Below are 26,947 nucleotides of genomic sequence, written 5' to 3' on the forward strand. Positions count from 1 at the left end.
TGAATAGTTTATTCATCTTTTCCCCCTGATTCAGTCTCTGGGATTTGACATACTCACGTCCCACAGCGATATCTAGTGGCCACCAGTTGTCAGAGCAGCTTCATCAGTGATTTTAAAAACCAGGAAGATTATCAGTGAATGACTTTCTGTGAGAGACCTAAGTGTCCAACCCTGGACGTCTTTCTTAAATCATGCAATCCCCCTGTTTGTGACACCCTGAATCCCTCATCACACAAACAAAATGACCTGAGTGCTGCTCATCCTTCATCAGAGGAGGAGCAGGTTCAACAGGCAGCTAATCCACACTGTGTGTAGAGATTAAGAGGAAACTCGAGATAAAATCTCCTCCTGTTATGTTAAACCATTCCTTAAACTATTAAACTTTGAAAACATTCATCTCAATCAGACAGGGACAGGTAAAAAGATCACAAGTTGATGTGAAATATGCAACGGTCCTTCAGAACCACTTTTATTTCCTGCAGTTTTACATTCACCTCACGTTCACATATGTCTCATGGATTAATGCTTTGTAGTGTTAATTAAAAATTGTTTATGTAAAAATCAAAAACAAAAAGCAGAATACTCATGTCTTTGATTTCACCTTGCTGTTAATCAATAAACCAAAACACAATACCTTTGGTAATGACATGCAACATTTCTTTTCTATCTTTTCTTTTAATTTATTGTTCTCAATAATGCCTCGAAGTGGGACGGTTTTCCAGGAGGTGTCGCCACGCATGTATTTAACACACATACGAATTGGTGAAGATTTCCTTCCCTTGATTTTTGAAAATGATCAGATCATGCAGTGTCATGTGTCAAATACCCTCAGCCTACACAAACGCCCCACACGTGCACCACACACACACACACACACACGCACGCACACAGCCACACATTTGCGAAGCTATCCTCATTAGGACCTTGCATTGACTTCCATTCATTGAGGACCATCTAACCGTCAAATCAAAGCCTTACCCTAACCTTAACCATGTCAAATTCATACCTCTAACTTTAAAGGGGAATTCCGGTATTTTCTGGGTCCTATGTTTATAAATTTGGTTTGTAAATGAATGGTACTTGCTAAAACTTTTGGAATTGGTCCAGTAGATCACCTACACCAGCAGCCATAACACGTTCACATTGGCTACAACGTAGTCTTATGGGGCAACTGCGACCGTCCACAAAATGGTAAATGGTCTGTAAGACACTAACCACAATTCACATCTTACTCCTAACCTTAACCAGGACCTCAGTAATTTTGTTTGCCTCATCAGGACCAGGCTTTAGTCCCCATGACAAGGTCAGTGTTTATATTGGAGAAGGTCCTCAAGAGGTAACAAAAATCACACAAACACACTCAATGAATGTTGTTGCTACAAGGAGGATGTGTCAAGGTGAGAATGTCCCAGTGCATTTAGATACATCAAACCTGCAGCTTCATATTTACAGTGGAATTTCCTGAAAAAGCAGACTTTCTCCATATGTTGTCATTAATGTCATTCTGTCAATCAAATATTGACTCTGTCCATTGTTACTGATCAATCTTGACCTGTCGACCTCTGTTTGTCCTTCACAGAGACGTCTCCACACAGGACGACCCTCTCCGTATGTAATAACGCCTCACCTCCCTCCCATCCTCGCTACCACAGCCCTCCGGCCGATGCACTATGAGAACTGGGAAGAAACTAGCGTCCCTGTAGGTGGGCGGACTGTCGCTGAGGGCCAGCTGGCTGGAGTCGGACCTGCAGCACTGCTCGTCCACACAGCAGGGGTCCGTCAGGTTGCTGCTGTGGCTCCTCCACAGTGCCACGGTACGATGGGAGCCGTACATGCGGCAGAGAGACAGGCGAGACGTGTCCGAGGAGAGGTGGGACTGGAACAGTGCTCCCCGGCAGGAGAAGATGGAGGAGCAGCTGGAGCTGGTGATGGTCCTCCTCCTGCCTTCCCCGCTTCCTTGTGCGGGCGGCTCGCTGCTTCGCCCGCACTCGTCCTGGCTCTGGAGAGCACCGTAGTTCTGAGCTGCCTGGCTGCTGTCCAACAGGAATCCGTTGGAGGATGAGGTGCACTCAGTGTCATGCAGTGAGTTAGAGTCGGCTGTGCTCATGTTTATCAGCATGGCCTCTGAGTAGCTGGGGATCACCTGGCGGTTGCAGCGGATGTGCCACTCCATCTCAGTGCTGTCCAGTGTGTCTACTCGAGGAATCGCACAAGTGATGTTATTCCCCACCGGCCTGTCCTCATCCAGAGGCGACGGGCTGCTGTACTCAAACCCAAATAGTTTTTCTATGCGGTAGTGCACGTAAGAAGTGCGGTACTCTATGAGCACCCTCAGAGGCCAGGAGAGCATGAAGAGAGCTGCGAGCCAGAAGGCCACATGGGAAGTGTACCAGGGCATCCTATCTGGGTCCACGAAGGCGATCAGGTTTTCTCTGAAGTCCACGTTCTTTAGCTGCATCCCCTCCCTGGCCTCCATGTAATCGTCCAAACCCTCGATTTCAGAGAAGAACCTGGCTCTCTGGTTGAGGTAATCGTTTTCTGGACCTGCCTCTGTGAAGCTGAAACACTTGGTGAAGCGCAAGCGAGCGGCCGGATGTTCCTCCAGGCCACTGAGGTCACGCGATACATCCTTCATCCCACAATGGCTGTAGTCAAACTCTCCCTCTGCCACATGTGTGTTGACCCTTTCGTGGTACACCTGCGTGGTGGTGTAGGCGTCCCCGTTACGGTATCGCGTGACCTGCCGAGTCCGTCGCACAAAATGGTAGCTGATGGCCTTCCACCAGATGCAGGGCTGGGCCTGCCGCATCCGCAGCACGCGCTCGTACACGCTATCCACGTCCGCCTTGCACTGCAGGTCGCTCCTGGCTCTGCAGTGCCAGCACTCCACCATGTACAGCACATAGAGCATGAGCAGGAAGGCCAGGGGGATGTAGATGTAGCCGTCAGAGCAGGGGCTGTCGTGGTAGATCATCGAGTGGCCTCCGACGCCCCCCATCCCAGACGCCCCCCGCATGGAGGAGGTGAAGGAGGCCGTGAAGGAGGAGGTGAGGGCAGAGTTGAAGCTGATCTTGGTGACCCGGGTGAGCTGACACCAGGCCACCACGCCCACACAGCTGTACATGAGCAGGGAGAGCAGCAGGCAGCGCCAGTGGGACTCCCGGCAGACACAAGCACCCAGGGACTGCTGCACTGGATGCTGCTGCAGGGAGAGAGAGTAATGAGGGAAATGCACTTTAGAGCAATGAGCCTCGGAAACATGGCAGTGATATCATGACTTGCAGTAGAAGTGCAAATGAGGTAGCTGCATGATAAATCACTAAGCTTTTCCCATAGCTAAGCGTGAAGTAAATCAAACCAAAGAAAGATCCGCAGAATTAAATTACACCAAGTTGTGTCCCTGTGAGGCTGAGTGTCAAAGCAGCTGACAGACAAATATTAACTGAGGTGTTCTCATCCTGACATTAATTTAATTTAGATTGGCAAAAGCACCGGCTAGTAAAGATGTCACATTAATACCAGAGGGTAGTGATCATAGTTAGAAATAGAGCCCAGCTGACTCTGAGCTTAGTAGGCAGATATCAATATAAATGTTTGATAGTTTAATATATTTTACATTAATACAATATCTAATATTTGCTTTTTTAAAAATGTAAACAGATAACATTAACACAGATAACACTTTTGTTAATACATTTTGACAAAGATATCTACAGAGTGGGACATTTTACCGTATAAAAATGATACATATGTAATAGAGGCACAGTTACTTGCTTCTGTGATAGGATACATATTTATACATGGGCCCTAAATGTAATGGGGCTTACAGTATACAATTTGTAGATTCATCTTAACGGTGTATCAACTCATACCTTCATATTTCCTTGGGGGGGCTGCAGGTGTGATCATTCATGTTTGGAACCATCAGGTGCTATGTGATAGGTGTAATGTAAATGGTAATATTTTAATATTTAAATACAATAATAAATTGTGAATTAGAATGTTTTTTTTTAGGGATTTTTACCCCCAGAATCATTAAAACCATTTTTATCATGCTGTAATTAATAATTGACTGTATATAATATAATATAATATAATATAATAACATATCTCCCTGCTTTACACTTCATCTGATGGGGACATGGGTGGTGAGCTCTATGCAAACAAACAAGAAACACAAAGTGCTCACATTTGCAATAAGTCAAATTGTCCAATTCAGCAAAGACAAAGCTATTTCATCAGTTACACTGACAGTGAAAGAAGCTGCAGTTTAACCCTTAAAACATGAAGAGATTAAACCAGAAAGTTTACAATATATACAGTATATAACCTGTGAGAGGGGTAGTTAAGGATCTTCACTTTTTAAATATTGTAATTAGATCCCATCTCGTCAGACACATTCATTTAGATTTTTGCACGACTCTGGGGCCCTTTGTAATATTCTTATCCGGTCGTCGTGGTGACATTTCTTCCCATGAGACCAGGCTGCGTTGCTGTCGACAACCTCTGGTGTTTTATGGAGTGAAAAGATTTATGCTGACAAGCGGCCATCCATTACTGCACTGACACAGGGGTGGAGATGTCACTTTGCTGCATGGTTCCACCTCAGTTGTTTATGGAGCAAATGAGGATTCGGTTCTCGTGTACGAGAGAGGAAGGAGTATCTCATTCATCCAGGGCTCCTGACTGCTGATATTACACACTGTGTACTCATTCACCTTAATAACATTATGGGGTAGTTTTTTTCCAGCATGTTTTTATTCTCACATTTTAAATACCTCTATTTCTAAACCCTGACAAGTTTATCCAAATCAAAGCTCAGATGGAAAACCAGTATATCCTTTGTCACAGTCAGCTGAATTAAATCTGCTGGCTGATGATAAACAGGAAATTTTGTTTGTGACAAAAATCTAATCCACTGTAGCTTATATATATATATATAAATATAAATATCATATTTATATATATATAAAGGACATATATGCAATGTCTGTAGTGAACTTGTGTCATTTTACTGTCTGTTCATGGCTGATTGCACGCAGCAGACTGTCCAGATGGAATCATTACTTCATGCTAGAAGAGACAGAGAGGATGATGGAGCAGACACATGCAGGTTGAATGAAAGAGATCAACACTCAGGTATATGGGGCCTTGATTAAAGCAGTCAGACACAACTCCATCCAGAGCAACATCCACCCATTTGCTGGTGACGGCATGTTTCCACATCACTGGAGTCGACTGTGGCCATTACGTGAAATGTACTATTCTGACATTTCAGCGAGAGAAGATTCGGTTTGGCTGCAGGTGGAAGGAATCGTACGTGTAATTTAAAATACATTTCACAGAGAGGATGAGCCACTACAGAACAAAATCTGAATTCAGTCTCTTATGGAGTCACACAAAAGAAAATGTTGTCTAAATAATGTAAAACACGTCTAGTTAGTAAACTTGCACCTGATTGTGGCCTTGATTAATGTTTCAGGAAGAAGCAGTTATCATTTCTTACTTTACCTTAAGTCATTCAGATATGGTGTATGCATTTATAATTTGGCTCAAGCATCCCGAGATGTATGCGTGCCAGCAACATGTCTGGGGCTGTTGCATTGTCCCTGCACCTCTCCCGCTCTGCTGAGGAATTTTATAACTCAACTGACTCAAATTTATTTTTGATGATATAAGGGCTGAGGCGACAGACTGGAACACCGGAACAAAAGTCTGAACGTGTTTTTAGTCCCTGTTACAGCACGATATCTTTGTGCTGTATTGTGTAATGTATTTATTTTGTTTTATTTCATATGCTGATTGATATATGATTTTGAAATAAAACTGAAATAACCAACTATTCCCACATGTCTTTTATTTTATCCAACTTAGAACTAAGATAAAGAAACTTAGTTGATGTCTACACCTACCTCCTCCAGAGCATCACTCCCAGTCTCTGGATCTTCCTCCCCCTGCTCCTCCTGCACCTCCTGCTCCCCCTGCTCCCCCTGCTCCTCCTGCTCCTCTCCCTCAGCATCACTGGGAGCGCTGGCCGTCGTGTCCCCCGCAGAGTCCCGGTCTGAGGAGAGCATCCTGCACTTCTCGCATGTCAGGGAGGGAGAGGGTTAGAAACTCACTCCTCCTCTTTGCGATTTCACATGCTCACTTTCTGGAGATCCCCCCATTGGCTTTTCGTGGCCCCGCGCAGCTTCACAGAGTCTGGGCCGGAGCCAGGAGGCTGAAGCCGCTGCGGCTGGTGCTGATGCTGCTGCGGCTGGTGCTGATGCGGCTGCGGCTGCACGGAGCGGGGATCCCGCCGCGGTCCTCCCGACGCTCCGGGCTGAGGGGGGCGGAGTTGAGGGATTTCACCGCAGCAGAGGCAGAGCAGGTTGACCATGGTGCAGTCAGGCCCGGGTTGTCGTCAGTGTGGCCGGGGCTCTGGGGAGGAAGTCACCGGATCAAACCGTGCATCATCAATAAAGAGACAAACAACACCGCATACACTGTGTGTTCATCCAGATTGTCCGACTGTGCGGGAGGAAGGAGGCGGATATGAATCATCTCGGACGTCCGGCGACACGAATGAGAACATGCATTAAACATAATCCACAAATAACTCGGTTTAATGTATTATAGCACAATATTATCATCTAAATTACCCGATATGTCTTCTGCGAGACGGACGGGCGCAGTCCCCAGGCCTTCCGTTCCCTCCGTGCTTTTATTTTGAAGGGAGAGGTTCGGTGTCACACTGAAAGCCTCCCGTGTGTGCTCGGCTCCAGTTCTGTTGATGACCCGCGGAAGCTGCTCTGCGCTGAAGGTCAGATCTCTGCTCAACACAAACACAACAAACACACACTCTGGTGACTGCGTGCTTTTGTTTTTTTGTTAAGATTTGAACGCTTCGACTGAGCGGAGGTTAGAGAATTCAAGCTAACCGCTAAGCTAACGCGGACCGTACGGTACATTCATCATATGTCCGGTGGAAACTTCACCGCACGTGAAAACGATGAAGTTACAGTTAGCTCACGTTAGAAAAGAGACATTTATACGTTTGATACGTTTAAGTTTGTTGTTGTCTGCCTCGTCTTTCACCTCTAGATATCAGTGTTGTTGCTCGTGATGAGATTAGCCAAACTAACCAGGCTGATTTTCAATGTGAGCTGATGTTTAATTCACAGTATGAGGCACATGTATCTGTGCAGCACCATTCAGACACAAGGCAGGTGCTTTACAGAGGCACAGAAATACATTAAAATAGACAAGTCACATTGAAATAACACCAAAGCATCGAATTATAACAGATTACAGGGATAGTTCACCCCAACATGAAAATCCCCTCATCTACTCACCACTATGTCGATGGAGGTGTGGGGGAAGTGTTTGAGTCCACAAAACACTTTTGGAGTTTCAGGGGTAAACAGCGTTGCAGCCAAATCCAATACAAGTTCAGTAAATGGTGAGTACTTCTTCAGATGTAAAAAAAACAACAGATCCACGCATGAACGCGGCTCAGGAGGAGGATATCAGAGGACATTTAGGCTAAAAACACAGTGCAAATGATGGTGTTTTAAGTCGAGTTTGACACTTGGGCTTACGGACACTGGGATGACACCACAGGAGCAGTATGGAGGCATTTTATGTTTTTATTCTGTTGTTTTTATACGTTCGAAGAATCGGTCACCATTGACTTCTATTGTATCCGATTTGGCTGCAACGCTGTTTACCCCTGAAATTCCAAAAGTGTTTTGTGGACTTAAACATTTTCCCCACCCCTCCACCGGCATATTGGCGAGTAGATAATGAGTGAATTTAATTTTTTGGGTGAACTATCCCTTCAAGACAGTAAAATGCATTTAAAAGACACCAAATGCTATGAATTGAATTCATGAGAAAGCTGCAGTAAACTCAAATGTTTTAAGCCCTGATTTGAATGGTTCGACAGTTTCAGCAGACCTCAGGTAGTTTGTTTCACAGGTGGGGAGCATAGAAACTGGATGCTGCTTCACCCTGCTCTGTTCTGATCCTGGGAACACTGAGGAGTCTGGATGCTTCAGAGCCAAATAGTAACTCAGAGATGTATTTAGGGAACGAGACCATTCAGTGCTTTGTAGAGAAGTAGTAATATTTTAAAATTGATTCTTTGCATTCTGAACGAGCTGCAGTTTGACGATTGCTTTTTCTCGATTCTTACAGTATTCAAACCTACTACTATGAGGTTAATTTAAGATGGTCTCAGAAAAAACCAGCAGACAAACACAGTTTAATGAACCCGATGTCAGCTTCCAAACTGTTTCGCCCCTGGTGACGGATAAAGAATGAGATACGAAATTAACAGTTTAGAAGCTGACATCGGGTTCATTAAACTGTGTATGTCTGCTGGTGTAAACAGGAAGCAGATTGTCTACTCAGCAGTTAGTAGAAAAAATGTCTTGGTTTATGCACATTCATACTACAACACCGCAGTGGTTTTTTTAAACCAAAACAGTCTGTCAGCAGCGTTTCCAAACATCTCCATATTCAGGGCTCAAAACCTCCTGGAGTATAGTGTGGACGGCAGGTGTGAACAACGTTGATGTAGTTTAAAACTTTAATGTTGCAGTGTCGATGAAATATCTATTAATGAATGGGAACAGTAGGGTCAGGTGTTTGAGAGATACACGGTTGGCCTCAGGTTGAGACACAATTGTATATGATAATTAGATACAACCGTGCCAATGGCATTAATTTATTCTTTTTGTGTCCTTCAGAGGGATGTTGAGACGTCCCAAGCCAAGTGACTCAGAGGAAGACCTCCTCAGAGAGCAGCAGAAGTTTCTGACCTCTGGTGCCCCCTCCGCTGCCAATGTGATCCGCCGGCCGGACAAGAGGAGAGGCGAGGCAGGCGAGGGAGGAGGAGAAGAAAATGGGAAGGATGAAGGACGTCAGAGGGACATGGTCACTATAGAAGGTACGAAGGTTAACTTGCTGACTGTCCACATTTTGGGGGGTTTTCTTAACCAACATAAACAGTACGCCCTATTTTTAGGGAAGCCCCAAACATAATGTCGATCTGTCTTTTTATTGTAGATCTTCCAGACCAGCTCCCTTCTCTGACGCCAGCCCCCCCAAAGAAGTCTCGCTTTAAAGCCAGTTGTGTCACCTTCGAGAACGAGGATCCTGAGGCGAGGCTGGACAGACATGACACTCACATCAGTGCTGTTCTCTCCAGGATCATTGTAAGTGCTGGTTGTAAAGCCGAACTCATGCTGCGAATCAGTGGCTCTTTTCTCAGTTGGACCTCTCCCAGTTTGAATACAGGGTGTTTTTCTAATTCATTTTGATGTGAAGATTTTCTCAGTTCTTCAGATTTTAGTTGGGGTCTTGTTTCTTGTCACATTTCACAGCCTCAGTTGTTAATTTTTCTCCCCCGAATAGGAGAGAGATACGAGCTCTACTCCAATCTCTCTGCCGGCATTCACAGGCTTGGCATTCCCCAAAGTAGTGCACCGCTCAGAAAACGGCAGTCAGGTACAGATATTGATTTCATTTCTTCTGAAACTGCCGGAATTTTGATTGAGAAAGTGTGGAAAACTGTTTTCAATTGCTGTTAACCATGGTCATAAATATTTTCTCCTTATGCACACAACAGACTTTTACTCACAAGTTATTGTTGTTTTGTTTATACTTGTGAAATGATCCTGGTTTTCGTTTTTAAGTAAATTTCACCTTACACACAGGTGCCTCTGTCCTCAGTTGGAGGAAAGAAAAGCATCTTTGCTCGTCAGATTGCAGCTCAGAGACTCAAGGAAGGAAAGACACCGTTACACTGTGCAGCTGAACCCACTGAGCAGAACCTCCCTCCTGAGACTAGCATGGACACAGATCAGTGTGACGATGCAGGTGATCACGACTTAACTTCATGTGACTGCTGATAAGTTGGACTTCTCAAGGAGTGTATGACTGATGTCCTACTTATTGTTTAAAATGAAACATACATTGTTTTACTCTTGACATTATTGCATTCTCACTCCTTTCTGTTCTCCAGAGCCACCTTTAGTCTCTGCTCCTAGACTGGTGTCTGGTCAGGGGCTCAGGGGGCCAGATAGTTCAGGAGAGACGCAGAGGATCCACAGGGAGAACCAGGCCAGACTCCAGACAATGTCTCAGTTGGAGATACAGGAGGAGCAGAAGAAACTCTTGACTCATCTTGGTAGGCAGCACTTTTATCCACACGATAGTTAATAGGCATCCAACAAAGATTTAAATGTAATGAACCGTCATGGACAGTAATTTGGTGGAGTTTGTATCTCGACTCGTGCATCCGAACCTCTTCTATTTTTGCCGATACCTCAGTGTGTGACACGATTATTTCTGCTTCCCAGATCCGAGACTGGTGGAGTTTGTTAGATCTCGCAAAGCCCAGAGTGTACCGTTCTCTGCCTCCCCATCCAAACAGCCCGGGGGCAAAAGCAGCAAGGAGAATTGTCCTCTTGAAAACGTGAGCAGAGAGTCATGCTCCTCCGCTGCCGCTGTGTTGTCTCAGAAAGCCCAAGAGGTGGAGATGGAGGGAAACGAGGAGGAGGAGGAAGAGCCACCACCACCTGCTATGACGGGTATGATTGGTTGAAACCAAACCCTTAAATCACGTCTGCCTGAACAGCTCCTGCACAAGATATGAACAAACTGGATTTAGATTATGTGGATTACTAAACTGTGTAATCATTGCACATCACCTCTTGCTTTTTTCAGATTAGTGAGGCTGTAACCCCTTTTGCTGAGGCTGTATAATTATTGGATCAGTGATGCTGTAAATCTCATCTCAGCAGCTCACACCCCAACTTATACGGCTCTCTGCCTCTCCTTCTCTTCATCCGTCCTGATCTTCCTGCTCTTGCTTTACTCTCCACTCTCTTAAGCACCCCCCCCCTTTGTGTATAAAGGCTGGATGCTAATTGTATAACTCATGCGGGATGCTTGTGCTGCATGGCTCAAGTCCAGACATAAAGCTGATCATTGACTTCACTTTGTGTGATTAGCAGGCCGGCCGGGCTGAGCCAGAAGTAGCCACTCTCCACAATTAAGTTACTGCAGATGATTCAGAGAATAGTCCCAGTCCTGATCGTAGTGTTGCTAATGGATCATATGAAGACAGATCGTGCACATGATTTATTTATATCTTTCTCTTTTGCTAAAAAAGAACAAGTAAAACTTTTTTTTTTTTTGTTGTTCTGGACAAATGTTATTTATTGCCTCGCCTACTACTTTCTCTTCAAGAGAAAGCAACATGTCCTCATTGGGGTTGAGAATATATAGCCCGACAACTCCTCAGCTTCTTACCATAGATTGTATTTAAAAATGGACGTAGACTCTGGGTATGGAAAGTGGAGCCACTGTGCCTGAAACCAGTATTCTCTCGAATGACCAACAGAGGGCGACTGCACTGGTTGCAAAATGAAGTCCATAAACCCAACTTCCCACTTGATAACATCACATATCATTTTCCCTTGGAGTTTATGGTCACAATCGCTAGTTTCAAGTCTTCTTTAACACAGCATGATTTTCATTTTGTTAATTCTGGTCCCATTAGAATCATATAGATGATAAACCATGTATGCTTTAAGGCATGGATGCTGTGTGATTGACAGATAGTACTGTCCAATGGGTGCAGGTGTAGGTGAGGGTAGAGTGTCCTCAAGCTCTCACTTAGGCAGGTATGGTTACTTCTGATTTCAAAAAACAAAATTTGGTGTTGGACAAAATCCCAAACTTGAAGCTTTAAAACGTCTTGGTTCTTTTTCAGAGCATCTTTAAGTTTAGCTACAACCTACATCTCGTCGTCAGCTTTACTGTTGGTTTCATTTAACATTTTGCATATTATGTTTTTATCAGTTTTGACATAAATGTTTGGACCAGATTCAGACAGCATATATTAGTACTAATACAACATTTTGAATGCATTTCTCCACCAGCAGCAGCATCTGGCTGTATGGTATTTGAATGTGAGCAACTCTTTGCTGCCAGTGTTATTATCTCATTAAATAGAGTTGATTTCCTGACTATGCTGTTTTTATATTGTCATATTGTTTGGCTATATGGTGCTGTCATGATGTGATTTACAGTGTTGTCACAACTACATACTTGATATGACATGTGATACTCTAATGATATGATGTAGCTGAAATGAATTTTTACTGGATGATGAAAAAAATCCACACTCCAAACAAAGAAAAAAAAAGATGGTTTTCTCAGTGTAGTGGTAGCTTTTGTTCACAGTCTAACCTGTTTGTGTGTGTGTGCGTGTGTGATTCAGAGGAGGATCTGCTGGTGAAGCCTCAGAAAGAATGGGTCCACATGGATAAGCTGGAGCCAGAGAAGCTGGAGTGGATGAGAGACTTGCCTGCACCTAGAAGGAAAGGAACCAGAAAGGTAGGGGTTTGAGGAAGCCTGCCATTTTCATTCAATTCTACTCGAAGCCTTAGTGGCAGCCTGGCAGGTGAAAAGTCTTTTCCTGAGTGAACGCACATTGTTTACCTGAGCCAACAGTCTGTTTTGGTTCTGTGTGCCCTGACAGGAGATGCAGGCTCGCTTTGACTTTGCTGGGAGCTTGATTCCACCCACTGAGGATCTTCCCACCCACCTGGGTCTGCACCATCATGGAGAGGAACCAGAGGTCAGTCAAGTCAAAATACAGTATTCATATTTTAGTGTTTAACCTTTGTGTTATTAAGGTGGCTCATGGCGCTGAGTACAGCTCCTGATCCCTTAGTGCTGGTGACAGCCATGGCTGCAAGCACATTTTCAGGTTGTCCGTCCATTTCTCGTTAAAGTTATTTCTAATGCGTGCCTTGAGGGAATTTCTTAAAATCTGGCACAATTTGGACTCAAAGATGAACTGATACAAATTTGGTGGTCAACAGTAAAAGGTTGTAAGTCTAGAATTATTATTATTATAATAAAAGACAGCGAGGTGGTAATTCTATTTTAGTTCTTAGTATTGTCCATTTGAATGCAGTGTTTTGCAAGCATATGATTTGACAACTTGAACTTTGGGGTCACTTAGAAACTGTTATATATTTTTTCCAGTGAGCATATTTATTACGAACATCTGCTAGTATTGAATAAAATGTCAGTTTTAGCCTTTTATTCTGGAATCATTGTCATATCATGGTTTGTTTTTTGTCTGTAACAATTTCATTCTCAACACTTATGATTTCTCCCTCCAGAGGGCAGGTTACTCTCTGCAGGAACTCTTCCTGCTGTCTCGGAGTCAGGTCATCCAGCAGAGGAGTCTGGCCCTCGGCACTCTGGCCAACATCCTCTCAAAGGTACACTCACTTTCTTTCTGTCACATATACCTACACTGTCTGTTCTCACTCACATTATTTTATCCTGTAGGCATGTGCTGGAAAATACCAGTCAGTTCTGAAAGGCAGCGTGACGTCCACTGTGCTCGACGCCGGCCTGCTCTTCCTGCTCCGCTTTGCACTGGACGACAGCGTGGAGGGAGTGATGTCTGCAGCGGTGCACGCACTCAAAACTCTTCTTGTGTGTGCAGAAGATGAAGTAAGACAACCTGATGTCTGACAGCACGTCCAAAAACCATCAGTCTTTTTCATAGACAGACAGATTTAAGTTAAATTTATATCCCAAGATTATTATACTGTCAGTTAAAAAAATAAAGTTATCTTGAACAAATTGTCACTGTTCATATGAGTCCAGTGTCTTGCCCCAGTGGTTTTTATCCATTTTGTTTCTCCTCTCAGGAGTGTTTGGACTCCACCTTCTCCTGGTTTCGCGGCCTGGCCTCGTTCCCTCTGCTGCCGTCTGCTCAGGAGGAACAAGATGAGGAGGATGAAGTGCTGGACGAGATTATGAAGACGACAGCCAAGGAGAAGGAGGAGAGGAAGACTGATCATGATGTGGCCAGGCAGGATGTTATCAAGGTAAACGAGCAGAATAAATCCTTTTGTCTCCATTCCTGTTCCATATGTATATATTTTACTATATGTATGTGTTATTATTTAAAGTAGTATTATGATAGTAAATGTGGAGAAGTGGAGAAGTCCTGTAAATGAAGGTTGAATGATTATTTGTTTATTCTTTTTTTATTCCTGTGTTTTAGGGTCTGCTCAAAATGAAACTGCTCCCCAGGCTACGTTACATCCTTGAGGTTTTCCGACCATCTCCTCGAGTGGTCCAGGACGTCCTGAGCATCCTGACTCGTATCGCGAGGCACTCGTCCTCTTCTGCCACACAGGTAACTATAGCAACACCTCCACACAGTAAATATTATAATATATAATGTATATAAAATGTATTTTAAACTGTGTTTCACCCTCAGGTGTTGGACTGTCCTCGCCTGATGGAGACAGTGATGTCTGAGTTTCTTCCCACCTCTTGGACAGCCCCGTCTTCACCCCTGCCTCTGTCTGTTTATGGACTCCCACAGGCCAGCGCCATGAAGCTGTTAAGAGTTTTGGCGACTTCTGGCAGACATGCCTGTGCCAGACTGGTACGTGTCTGTAATCTGTCAAAGAGGTTACTTATCACTGAGGATTTATATATCAAATGTCTCTATTTTGACAGCATATGCAGACATGGTTAATAATGTTGGTACCTTTTGATGAGCACTCACACTTGCACGTTACATCAATGCCGGGACACACATCATAGCTGGCTCTCTTGCTAACGTACCACGCTAGCTTTCCATGCAATGCTAAAGAAAAGTAAATAGAAAATAAACTTCACAACCAGGCTTTGGTTTGACACATTATACAACAAAGAAACTGTGAAAAGGTCTGAATTGTTGCTTATTCTACAAAGATCTTAAACAAACAAACAAACAAATCTGGAAGTGGCGACAAATCTGTGTATTGAAGAGATATTTCAAGCAGACTATTGTCTAATTTCACAATTGTCGGTTTTGGATCATTGTGTGCACGTCAAACACGATGAGGCAGAACATAATTGCAGCATGCTCCAGGTAAAGGCTACAAGGCGATCTCCATGTTCCTTAGTGTTCCCGTGAGGTTACAGTATTATTAAGACGTTGTGGCCACCAGAGGAAAATTTACCCCAGATTGAACAGAAGAAAAGTTTAAAAAGAACTATGGAGAAATAGGGTAACATCAAGACAGATAAAGGCTGAGCTCAATGGTACATCAGTGTCCAATGAAAGTTTCCTTCATGGAAGAAAACACAGGAAGACCCAACTTTTGAAAAGAGAAACATTGAAAAAGAGACCGGACTGGACATGGATCACAAGATGTATTATGGAGCCAGAGAGTGACCTCACTTCCCATTACAATAGCTACATAAAAAATAAATAAGAATCATTTATAGTTTCTTAAATATACTTCTTACATAATTTATCTGTATCGTCTGTTGAATTTCACCGCTAAGATTGTGTTAATGTTTTTCCATTTTTCCTACATGCGTGTATACATTAATAATATATCTTCCTCTCTCCTCTCCCCAGTTAAACTCTCTGGGCGTGAGGGAGCGTGTGTCTTGTCTGCTCAGTGCTGAGGTCAGTGAGTTGCTGCTGGAGCCCAGCGAGGCCCTCAGGATCACCACTGAGGCCTACAGGCTGTGGGCTGTAGCAGCCGCCTACGGACAGGCCTGTAACTTATACATGTAAGCTCACACTACAAAGCGTATTTACTTTCTTCTTAGCTCTGATTCTATCGCTCCGGATCCGTTGTCCTGCTAGATGCTTGATTTTCACCTCTGCTCGTCTTTGATTGCTGTCGTTATTTTTCCTCAGAGACCTGTACTCGGCCTTAGTGAAGGTGCTGCAGTCCGTTCACCGAGCGCTGAACCCCTCGGATCATCTGCTGCCTCTGCAGCTCCAGCGAGTTTTGGCTCTGCTCTCTTTGCTCACACAGGTCACACACACTGCAGGGTGCCATCAGGAGCTACAGGCCGGCATGGTCAGGTACAGACAGAGGAATAAGAAATAGATAAAGAAAACCATGCTGTTACATGACACATCACACCACTCTCCTTGTTATCTACATGGCTCTCCCTCTGTTTTTACTTCAGCTCTCAGGGAGAAGAGGGTCCCCCTCCTCCTCCAGTGTCCTGGGGTCATGTCGCAGGACTGCAAACCTCCATGTTGGGCCATTTAAAGGGATTTGTTAAGAGCCTTGATAATCCAGTTCAGAAAGACAGCAGCCTAACTCTGATACCAGCTTACCTCGTCTACCTAGAAGCTTATTATCATCAGCTCTCCAGACAGGTACCATTTCTTCTTACCTGTATGTGTGTATGTGTCAGTCATTGTGAAGCCTCAACAGTATAATAAATATGAGTTTAATCGACAACACATGTCTGTATGATGTATCTCGGTTCCTCAGAAATGTTTCAAACCAGTGGAGACTCTTCAAGAACTGGAGCAGCTCACATCTGAGGTTCTCTTCCCGTTGTTTTCTCACCATGTTGTGCGCGACCTGATGAGGAACCTCAGGTACTTTTGATTTACTTAAAGTTACTTCTTTTGTCAGATATTACACTCAATATCGACATAGTGAAAACAGATGACAGTTACTTAAAAAAAAAAAAGTAAAAGCATTTTTAATGTCGTATTCACACTACAAAAATGTTGACATGATATTGGGGTTCAGGTCGTGTTCATTCCCATCGGCTGGTTATTTACTTGATTCTTTACAGTGCAAATGTCGGTAATAGGTGAAAACATAAACCCAAAGATGAACTGATTAGGTTTTGGTGGTCAAACATCACGAGTCAAGGTCACTGGGACCTCACATTTTCTGAAGGTGATTTATCATCACATCCGTCACAAACAGACACATGGATTCAAGGATGAGCTGATTGGAATTTGATGGTCAAAGGTCGAGGTCACTGTGATCTCACAGCACACGTATTTCCGTCACTCATTCACACAGTAATTATGAGAAAATTTACCTCAAATGTCTGATGGGATAAAATAATGAATTGATAGTTAATGGTCAACTTCACGGTGGCATCTTAATGTTCTGCAAAAACACTTCCCTGGTTATAATTCAATGATATAACTCAGGAACAGAAGACAGATTGTCATCATATTTCCTTGGCTTACACCCATGAGGCAGTAATTCTCATTTTGTTTTTCCTATCAAATGTTTTGGATCCATTTTACGAAACATTTGATTAATTATTAACTTTTGTTTGGGTCTCACCAGGTCTTCCTCAGTGGTGTGCAAGGCCCAGTCTAGTCATCAGGGCCCAGAGCCCACTCCGAGCCTCCCAGGTTTGGCTTGCCCAGGCTGGAGGGATCGTCCAGGCCTGGTTGGCCCCAGCTCCCCCTTCCCTCTTCTCACAAGTCTGAGTCTCCTCCTGCAGACACTCACAGGCATCCACAAAGGTCTAAGCTGTAAGGTAGGCTGTACAGAAGAGTCTGAATTCTTTATACTATATATTGTGCTAGGACGGGGACAGGAGGTGAGGTGATCATTGGGGTATTTAACTGCTTAAATCCAGTCAAAGACGAAGAAGTAATTTGTAAAAGGTGTAGTATTTGTTTGGAATAAAAACCTGCATCTTCTCAGCTCTATCAGGCACATAGTTATAATAGTTATAATAGTTTATAGTTGTACACTTTGCTGTATCATAGTATAATGAAAATAAAGGCTTTCTATTCTATTCTTGTGGCCTGTCATTGAGTTACATTTTGCTGCCATCTTGTGGCAACTCATAGACAATCCCATATCATTTATCTCATCTTTCCTATTTTCTGTTTCTCTCTGTTTTTCTCTCCACACTCCCACTCTCCAGTTCAGTGGCCTCCTCCTGTCAGAACCTGTGATTGTCTACCTTCGTAGTTGCAGTCAGGCGACACCCACCCTGTCTCACACCAGAGCCTGGCTTCTGCGACATGAGCATCACCTCCTCTACCTCCTGCTCAGGCTGGCACACAGACTGGTAAATCAAAACCTGCCCAAGGCTTTTACATATGTGTTTAATTAGGATGACATGTATAATTATGTGTAAGTGCAGGTGGGACTATTTCTTTAAACCATGATGTTTGGACAGCTTCAGACTGAATCTGTGTTTATCTGATGTTTATTACGTCTATATTTTTATCGTCACCAGCCTGATGGTGTTTTCCTCATTTTTACTTCATATATTTATATATTTTTCTTTTCTCAGGTTCCCATTGATGCAGAAGTAGCAAAACATGCATCACTCTACCACCAGGTGGCGCTGGTTCTCCTGCCATGGTTGCTACCAGGCAGTGAGTACTTGGCACATGAACTGCTCTCCACCGTCATCTTCAGCAAGGACTTTATATCGTGAGTTTACTTTTTTATTTTACGGGGATCATTTTGGGTTTGGTGCCAACACCATCATCAGCCTAATGAGCCTGAGATGTGATTCTGACTTTTTTTTCCACCATATTTCATACATTCCTTTATAAATAATCATGTAGATTATTGCTTGTAAAAGAGTATCATACTTGTCTGTGGAGATTCTTCATCATTTTCGTAAGACTCTGGTTGACGAGAAGTGACGACTCAAGTATCCAAGACCTCGTCCACTTGGACTCGATTAAACTCCGCATGAATAGGGCTCATTGTTATAATCTAACTTCACAAATTAGATTATATTCAAAATCACATTTCTTTGGAATTAGATTAAATTTACCTACGACCCATTTCCCCCAAGAGTGTTGTCTGACGTTCTTCACTTCCTCTGTAATCCAGTGTCACTCAGTCTGTGTTTGTTTTGTTTACCGCGCAGTGAGGGCCACAGCGGAGGGCCGGAGGCTGTAGAGCTGGGGGAGCTGAAGCTCCACGAGGAGACACATCACCTCACATCTCCCTCCCTCCAGACCGTTGGTGCTCTCCTGAGAGAAGCCTGTGTCCAGCTGCCATCCATCCGGGGCTGCTTCCTCACTCACCTGGCCCATCTGGAGTCCACCGTACTGGTGTCACGAGACGCATTCCTGGGCCGCAACCCTTGGATCAACTCCCATCTCCTCCCAGAGCTCACAGGTCCAACCCTGCCGTCTGACTGGCCATTCCTCCCGCTTCTCAGCCTGTACGAAAGGGCGGGTGCGCCTGATGGTGGAGCGTTAGCGGTGGAGGAGCTGCCTCACGGGTCTCTGCAGATGGTCACCCACTGTCTGCAGTGGCTGCTGCTGCTCGAGGTCTGGAGAGAGGAAGCTCTAAAGGTATAAGTTCAAGTCCAGTCAGTTTTATTTTGTCAAGTAGAAAATCACATAAATTACCTTTTTAGATGACTTTTCAATCTCTACAGAACATAGAATCATTAGACCAGTGATTTGAACAAGAACATCCAAAACAACAAATTATCTATTTTTAGACTCTGACAGTTCCATCTATAACTAAACTAAACTGACACTCAGCTCACCTCCGCCAAAGCCCAAAAGTTCCCTTAAATCAAGCTGCATCACATTGCACACACTCATGGATATCCTCCCCGAGATCCAGGCATTATTCCCTTGAAAAATGTTGAAAAGATTGATTAAAAAGTACCTGGATCCTCCCCTTTGTTTGGATCCATGTCAAAATTGAATGGGTTGTTTCTTGGCCCGTGTCGCATGGTTCCATCAAGTATCGTGGAAATCAGATCAGTAGTTTTTGCGTAATCAGACAGACGAGTGAAAACATTTGTTAGGTTGATGTTGAGGTAACAGCATTACTCAGGGTTCTGAGAAACTATAATAATCAATAATTCAAACAGACTAGTTGATAATAATATTTTAAGCCATAATTATATGTCTATGTTACACAAATACTTGTCTTTAGTCTTGATCCTCTGGTGGTGAAGCTTCTCTTTAACTGTGTGTTTTTGTCCTGTTGTCAGGTGATCCCTCCGGTCGCCAAGCTCGCCCGCCTCTCCTGTGTGTTCCTGTGTTCCAGTGACTTGTTCCTGGAGAGACCTGTTCAGAAACTGACCTGGGGTCTGTTCAGACTGCTGACAAGGTCTGATATAGCATTTTTACAATGTGTAATATTCTTGCTCTTGAGCCCAAAATAACGAGGCTTAGATCCTGATAAACAGAGGCTCTCGATTTGCAGGCGCTCCAGGCTGGACTCTTTGGACCTGAACGTCCCTCCTCCAGGTTTAGCCTCCTTCCTGGACTTGTATTCAGCTCTTTTGGCTCAGTTCGAAGCTGTGTCCTTTGGAGACCGACTCTTTGGCTGCTGGGTCCTCTTACCCCTGCAGAGGAGGTACAACGCCACCATGAGGCTGGCTGTGTTTGGGGAACATATGGGGATGTTGAGGTCACTGGGAGTCACTCTGGAGCAGGTAATATTGATGATACCTTTATTCGTCATTAGCTGCCCTTTCATCTTTCTCAGCAGTTTTACAGTTATCTGTCTCTTTTACATATTCTGTGATGATTCAGTGATGAGGATTAGAAGTAGTTTTAAAATCTCTGTCTTCTCATTTGAAGCTGTCCATCCCTATCGAGCGCTTCACCTCTCCCCCCGAAGACTCCCTCCCTCTCCTCCGTCTCTACTTCCGCTGTCTACTAACCGGGACCCTGAAGCTCCGCTGGTGTCCGATCTTGTACGTGGTGGCTTTGTCTCACGTCAACTCCTTCATCTTTTCTCAGGACGCTGCAGCACAGGTACGACACTGCATGGCACACAATGGAACAAACACAACGTCCACAAATTGCTAGAAACAAGCTAATTATCTGCAAATACCCTGCAAGACAAACTGTAACAATGACAGAAGCTAAATTTAGCACCTAAAGAAGCTGAAGATGTGAAAATCTCAACTGCATTCGCTGCAGAAACGGCTGAAGTAGAGATTCAACGCCTGGAGCCTGAAAAGTGAATTAAATTGTCAAAGCAATGCTGAAAATATTCTTGCTTCATATTCACTTTATTTATGAACTCTATTTATCATAACCCTAAACCTAATGTCTGATATGAGAAGCCTCATGTCCAGCTCACAGTAGATTGTCCATATTTTATCTTGAGCTGACGACGAGAGACGTAGGCTGTCCTGTACAGATCCCTGTGCAGAAATACTTTGGGAAAAAAATCTATATTTTAAAAAGTTTTATATAAATAATTTACCTCCCTAATATCAAATCCATATTGGTCGGGCTCTAATAGAATCATAAATGTCCCGAAAGAGCTAACAATGTTGTTATTGTTGAATGGTTTCTGTATGAATGTATGTGTGCACATGTCCTAGAGTCTAAAAAACATATGGAAGAAGTCAGTGAAATAAATTGAAGGAATTTAATAAAGATCAGCATTGACACAAATAAGTGATCTCTTTCAGCGCTGGAAATGTTTTGGTGATTTATAAAATCAGCTCCCGAAAGGCATCTAAAATGACTCCAAGCCGTCTCCTGATGGAATCTGTTGTCCTGCTTCCTTTTTATATGTTCTGATTATGTATTTATGATAAGTGCTGTGCTCTGTGGCTTTTCTAAATTGGCCACAGCGGAACCTAAGGCGAAGTTCCATATGTGTGATGATTTAGCAGACCCAGAAGGGGCTGCAGCTGCACCGTGGACTTGTGGAAAGGGCCTCAGCACTTTTACAGGGATTCCGTGCATTTTCGGCATCACATAAACTCATTGGGTGCAAGTGCTTTATGAGTCTACAAAAGCAATCCTCACGTTACTGATTAACGGTCAGTGGAGCAGCCACAGACTTGACTCTCACAAATGCAACTTCCTCGCGTTCATAAATACTAATTTGTGTCACGGTATGCAACGGCTATTTAACTGTGAGATTTCTGGAGCTGACATCCAACAATATGAAACACATTCTTTCAGAGCAGTGAAGCTGAAAACTTTCATATGTGAAGCGTTTTTTCAAACACTTCAGTGCGTCACTCGAGTTCATGCAGGAGGGGTTTGATCTTTAATCTCCTCGTCCTTTTCCAGGAGGTCGAAGCAGCTCGACACAGTATGCTGAGGAAAATCTACTACCTGACTGACAAGGTACTCTTCTCCTTCACTCTCTCATTCTCTCTGATCTTTAGACACTGCAAGGTGTTTATTGATCGCACCAATCTTTCCCCTCGCTTTCTCACGTTCTAAAGATGTTTTCTCCACGTTCTGCTCACAGACAAGTCTCTTTCCTGCTGTTTTTCCATCTCGTTGAACCACGTCCAAATCACTGTTGGACTGCTGGACTGTTTTCTTTTCCCATCTATGGCTCTTGGAGCTTAGTTTTTATTTAATTTGTCACAAATGTTCAGTAGCTGTTGTGCTTTTATGTCTTTTGATTAATTATGTGTGTGGCGATCCTCTCGTTCTTTAGTCTTTTCATGTAGAAGGTACTTTGAGTTCTTTTTTTTTTTAAGGAATTCAGTTTTTCAATAAAGCCTTTCAGACAGTTTTTGCTTTGCTTAAACTTGACCTGATTTAGCACTTCTAATTATAAAAGTAGATGATATAATACACTAGTTTCGTCTATAAACTGTCTATGTTCGTCTCACTTCCATCTCTCTATCCTCTTCATTTCCAGGTGTTGAGGAACCACTTGCTGCTCTTCCGTCTCCCCCAGCAGAACTCGGAGTTCGGGTTCGACATGTACGAGCAGTTGCCTCCCATCAGGGCGAAGCGGTTGGGGGGTGTGCTGGGTCTGCAGGACGTCAGCGATGTCAAAGGAGACTGAGTGAAGCAGACAGTGGGAAAAACTAAGGGTAGTGAGTCAGAAACAGACGATACAGAGAAGTGACAGTGTAGGACTGGAAGGAGAGATGAGGGAGAGCAGAGAATTCTGGGAAAGAGAAGTTGGCAATGGAGAGATAGTGAGGCCATAATTTAAAACAATAAAAGTGTCTCATCAAGATGGTTTGGAACAAGAAGCAACGTGGTCACGAGAAAATGTTCTGTGGGCTTTTTTGCCACAGGAAAGCAGACATGAGGTTGACTCAGACAGAACTGAGTGAAGAAGCAGTTAGGGCTAAATTAGAGACCATCTTAGAATTTGATTACATCTTCTGCAACATGATGACAGTCTGACCAATGAGGGTTCAGTCGTCATTACTGACGTGTGACATCATCAAAAGATGGTCTGTAGTTTTACCTTCAGTGATCTGCCAGTGGTCCCGCCCCTGTTTCTAAACCCCACACTTTCCGCTCCTTTGCTCAGATGACACCCGTCATCGGACTCGCCCTTTATTTTGATCTGAACTACAAATCTGTACCGTTTCTGGACTGTATCTTGCACAGCTGAGATGCTTTTTGCTGTGAAAAACAGATAAACAAAGCCATTCCTGCTGTGACGGCTGGTAATATTACAGGACTATCCCTGGAAATTATCTAAACGTTTGTGTTCTAAATTTAACCTCTCTGAACCACAATACAGCTTAAAGCAAAATTCAAACTAAGCTAATAATGAAGTGCAGACACAGCGAGGTTTCCTCTGAAGCAAATAGGAGGAATTAAATCATGAAAAAATTAATTTGTGACACCAGCACTTTGTCAGACTTACTGTGTGTCAGCCACATTTTGTAAAAACAACACAGTACGATTCTTGGCATCTCAGAGTAAAGATTAATATCCTACTTAACAAGTGCCTGCAATTGTCTTATTTTGTGAATAAAACCAGATGTCGAATGTGTATAAACTCTGCAGCAAATTTTGTAGCACCTGTGGCTGCATCACAAATACACGCTGATGGAAACTGCCGCAAACATGGTTTTTCTTCAATGGGTTTTCATAGATTACAATCGGGTCAAAAACCAGCAATCAAAGAAAATGCATCCAGATGAGCAGGATGCTTTGTTCCCTCTGAACGCCACTGATCAATAACACGCACTGTGACGACCCTCACTGACAAAGACTTTAACTTTTCCATTGAAGCTGCGACCGCTGTGTCAAAAAAATCAGTGTTTAATCAGATTTGGAAAATGCCCACAAGCTGCCGATGTGTTTCCGGTGCATGTGCTTGTACATCCCCTATTGTGCTCGGTTATATAAGGAATGAACTGCATCATATTTACGACCTGTTATAACACACTGGTGAAGTTCCAAATTCAAACTTGTTAAACACAACACACGATTGCACATTTTGGCCAGAACTTCAGAGAGTGTTAATATATGTAGCCGTCTTCGGGATGAATTAATTTAGCTTTTTAAATATAGCAAAAGCATTTAAAAATAGACGCAGTACATTTGCCAGAAGAAACTTGTAAATTAGATTTTGGTGATTTCATTATCTTCTATCATAAAAATTCCATCCCACCCCAGTAATGTCCAGATTGCCTGGATTTATTAGTTCGGACATGCATAACTGCAAATGTGTTAAATATTTGATTTCTTTAAGCATTGCAAACTCCTTCATCATCTCACCCTCATCGTAGGCTCCTCTCCTCCTCCTGGTTGCAGCTGGTGGTTTCAGACAGAGCACATCCGCTGTAGTTTTCTCTATTTCTAGAGATGATAGCGTGTTTTTTCTTTGGAGGATGACCCTCTGCAGCACTGCAGCATAATAGCTTCAAATACAGCAGGAGGAAATAACATGAAGGTAGAAATGCAAATAATTCTTCAACAGGTTCTGATCCAGAAGTAGAAAAAAATCCTCCAGGGTTTAGAAGTATTTTTGTTGAAAGTAAGCTTGTTGATGCAAGACTGGAGAAAACAGTTCAATAACAATACGTGACATATTCCTTATCATTTAAATGAATGTAAACATGAGTTTCTTTCCACGGAATGTGGCGTAACCACAAATGAGTCCTTTGTTTGGAGTTTTGATGTTTTCACTCAGCTTCTTTAAAAAGTCTTTAATCCAATCATGTGAATTTTAGGCCTCAATGTGTCCTGATGATTAAGTTAATGTTACTTTTATAAAGTTGCATTTACTTTGCTCTTGCTTTTGGAAAACAATGGCATTCATCACATTGGAAAAAAAAGTCAAGTCTACAAAGCAAAACCAAAGTGGAACAAATAAACCCACCAGAACTCCGCTTTTTACGGCGTTTGCTTTTTTACATGATGTAATTGACAAATTACACATTTTGTCGATGATGGCTTGCCATACAAATGCGGCGCCTAGGGGGAGACACCCGTGAATAAATTCATTAACATTGCAAGTAATTCTGGGACATCAATTAAAACCCAGCCTCCTCCTTCCCTCTTATCACCGTGTGAATATTTGATGCTTCTCCAGATTGTATTCATACAGTCTGGATGTCAGATGGCCGCTGTTTCAATCCCTGCAACAGGTGGAGTCCATCTTTGTCAAGCTGAACTGGAAGGTTTGAGTTAAACACAAACTCCTACAGCCTCCAGACAGGAAACAAAGTCCCTCTGATACTATGTATGAATAAGATCAATCTGAAAAATAACAAACAAATTGGTTAACATTTTCAATCTGTGCCTTCTAACACACTCTTTTTGTTTGCAGTCCATCGGTAATGCGATTGTGACTTTTTGGTTTGATGTCCGTCCAGATTGTCACATGACATGTCAGAGCGTGACTGGCACCAGACAGCTTGATGTCATGTTGTTTGTTCATCCCTTTGTTTGTTTGTCTCTCTGGTAAAATGCAGATCTTTTTGAATGAAAAAAAAGTCAATCGGGTTATTTGCTGCTCTGGATTCTTATTCCCAATTAAATGACTTGCCGTGTAATTAGTGGCTGAAAGACAATGGCACCTTCTGTGGGTAAGAATAGTGGTCACACGGTTCTCCTCACATCTGGACTGTGTTTGGTCACAATCACGGGGAAATATGCAGAATTTTTTAGAACAGCCAGGAATCTGCAAACAGCACCATCTGCAAAACTGACCGATGTGATTCAAAAAGTTAACTACATGGAAACTAAACTATGACTCAGGTTCAAACCATTTGATTGAAACACACTTTATTGCACCCCCCGATTAGATTGGTATCATAGACCGAAGTCCTTTCTTCCACCGCTCTGTCTGGATCGGCCCAAAAATATATATATTTTTTCTTTCACGGCCGATGCCCCATCCGTCATCGTCCAAATCTGTAATGAAGTTTTTGAATAATCCTGCTGACAAACAAACTAGAATGGCACATACATCTGCCAAGGCCCAACAGTCCCCTTATGAAACCACATTTAAATTCAGTTGAGCCACATGTTTATGTGCCCACATCTTTTTCATCCAGGTCCATGAATAATTCTCAGAGAAATCAATGAAAGTGTTGAAAATCTGACAATGTAAAAGAAAGCAAATAAAAATCCCGGATCGGCCACAATTCAACCGGTTCTTTCGTGGTCTGTGTCCCATCCACCCACCGAGTTCTGTGGAAATCTGTCATAGTTGTGTAGTTTATGTGATTAAAGAGCAGGCTCAGGTCCCATGTTTGCCAAAAGTTTAAGGACTGACATTCTCACACACTTATTAGGCCGGTTCCCACACCCCGAAGTATATGTATTTAGACAGAAGTTAACCAAATACAATTTGAAAACCCTTTCTATCGAATGCTCACAGGCGCTTACGGTCTACCAGTGGCATTGTACGAGTATCTAATCAAGGTACAGTATGTTCAACATGTTTAAATAGGCTTTTTTTCCTCAGGTTGTTGGAGGGGATGTTGACGAGCCACGACTCGTAATCATACTGACAAACAAACGAATGGACAGCCATGAAAACATAACCTCCTTGGACGAGCTAATACTTTCTCACATGATCACTAACTAAAGAGTGCATGAGTGTGTTCACAATTTGCCGTCCACATTTCCTCTGACACTTATCTGGTGAAGGCAGGAACCAGTTTGTCATTTCCTGTGAGGCCCTGAAATATCTTCTATCAACTGGTTTTCCGCATCTGTTCTTTCTCGTTGACGCCTCAATCTTCTGCCAGCTGATACATTTTTAAAACAGTTTTCGAAATTTGAACTCTTGAACACTGCCGAAAACGAAACCCTCGGGCATCGTTTTCTACACAGCTGCTTTAAGTCAGAAAATTAAAAATAATCAAGAGGCCGTTAAACACCGCTGAGTTTAAACCTTTAAATAAAGAGGTTGAATGACTAGAAAGTGGGTGATTTGTTTTCATTTCT

The 26,947-nt window shown here is 43.2% G+C and overlaps 2 protein-coding genes across 3 annotated transcripts; one reads left to right on the plus strand and one right to left on the minus strand.

Annotated features, from left to right (window-relative positions):
* Positions 1-438: 438 nt before the first annotated feature.
* On the minus strand, positions 439-6,698 carry si:dkey-13p1.4 (transmembrane protein 151B). The gene is made up of 3 exons (XM_035168117.2): positions 6,642-6,698; positions 5,913-6,420; positions 439-3,202 (listed from the first exon to the last, which is right to left on the minus strand). The coding sequence occupies exons 2-3, from the start codon at positions 6,072-6,074 to the stop codon at positions 1,574-1,576; spliced, it is 1,791 nt and encodes a 596-aa protein (XP_035024008.2). The 5' UTR covers positions 6,075-6,420; positions 6,642-6,698; the 3' UTR covers positions 439-1,573.
* On the plus strand, positions 6,688-23,534 carry rpap1 (RNA polymerase II associated protein 1). 2 transcript variants are annotated; one of them, XM_035168115.2, is made up of 27 exons: positions 6,688-6,802; positions 8,733-8,932; positions 9,052-9,200; positions 9,400-9,492; positions 9,702-9,864; positions 10,010-10,174; positions 10,347-10,577; positions 12,275-12,390; positions 12,536-12,634; positions 13,188-13,289; positions 13,360-13,527; positions 13,728-13,907; positions 14,087-14,221; positions 14,306-14,476; positions 15,443-15,600; positions 15,731-15,901; positions 16,009-16,204; positions 16,323-16,432; positions 17,148-17,343; positions 17,740-17,886; positions 18,115-18,257; positions 18,706-19,138; positions 19,795-19,913; positions 20,010-20,241; positions 20,390-20,566; positions 21,848-21,904; positions 22,434-23,534. In XM_035168115.2, exons 2-27 carry the CDS (start codon positions 8,737-8,739, stop codon positions 22,581-22,583), a joined length of 4,257 nt encoding a protein of 1,418 aa, XP_035024006.1. In that variant the 5' UTR covers positions 6,688-6,802; positions 8,733-8,736; the 3' UTR covers positions 22,584-23,534. The 2 variants fall into 2 exon arrangements, with proteins under 2 accessions (XP_035024006.1, XP_035024007.1); XM_035168116.2 differs by having other exon boundaries at positions 6,773-6,845.
* Positions 23,535-26,947: the final 3,413 nt, after the last annotated feature.

The sequence above is a fragment of the Hippoglossus stenolepis genome, chromosome 10 (assembly GCF_022539355.2).
Source record: "Hippoglossus stenolepis isolate QCI-W04-F060 chromosome 10, HSTE1.2, whole genome shotgun sequence".
NCBI classification, from domain to species: domain Eukaryota; kingdom Metazoa; phylum Chordata; class Actinopteri; order Pleuronectiformes; family Pleuronectidae; genus Hippoglossus; species Hippoglossus stenolepis.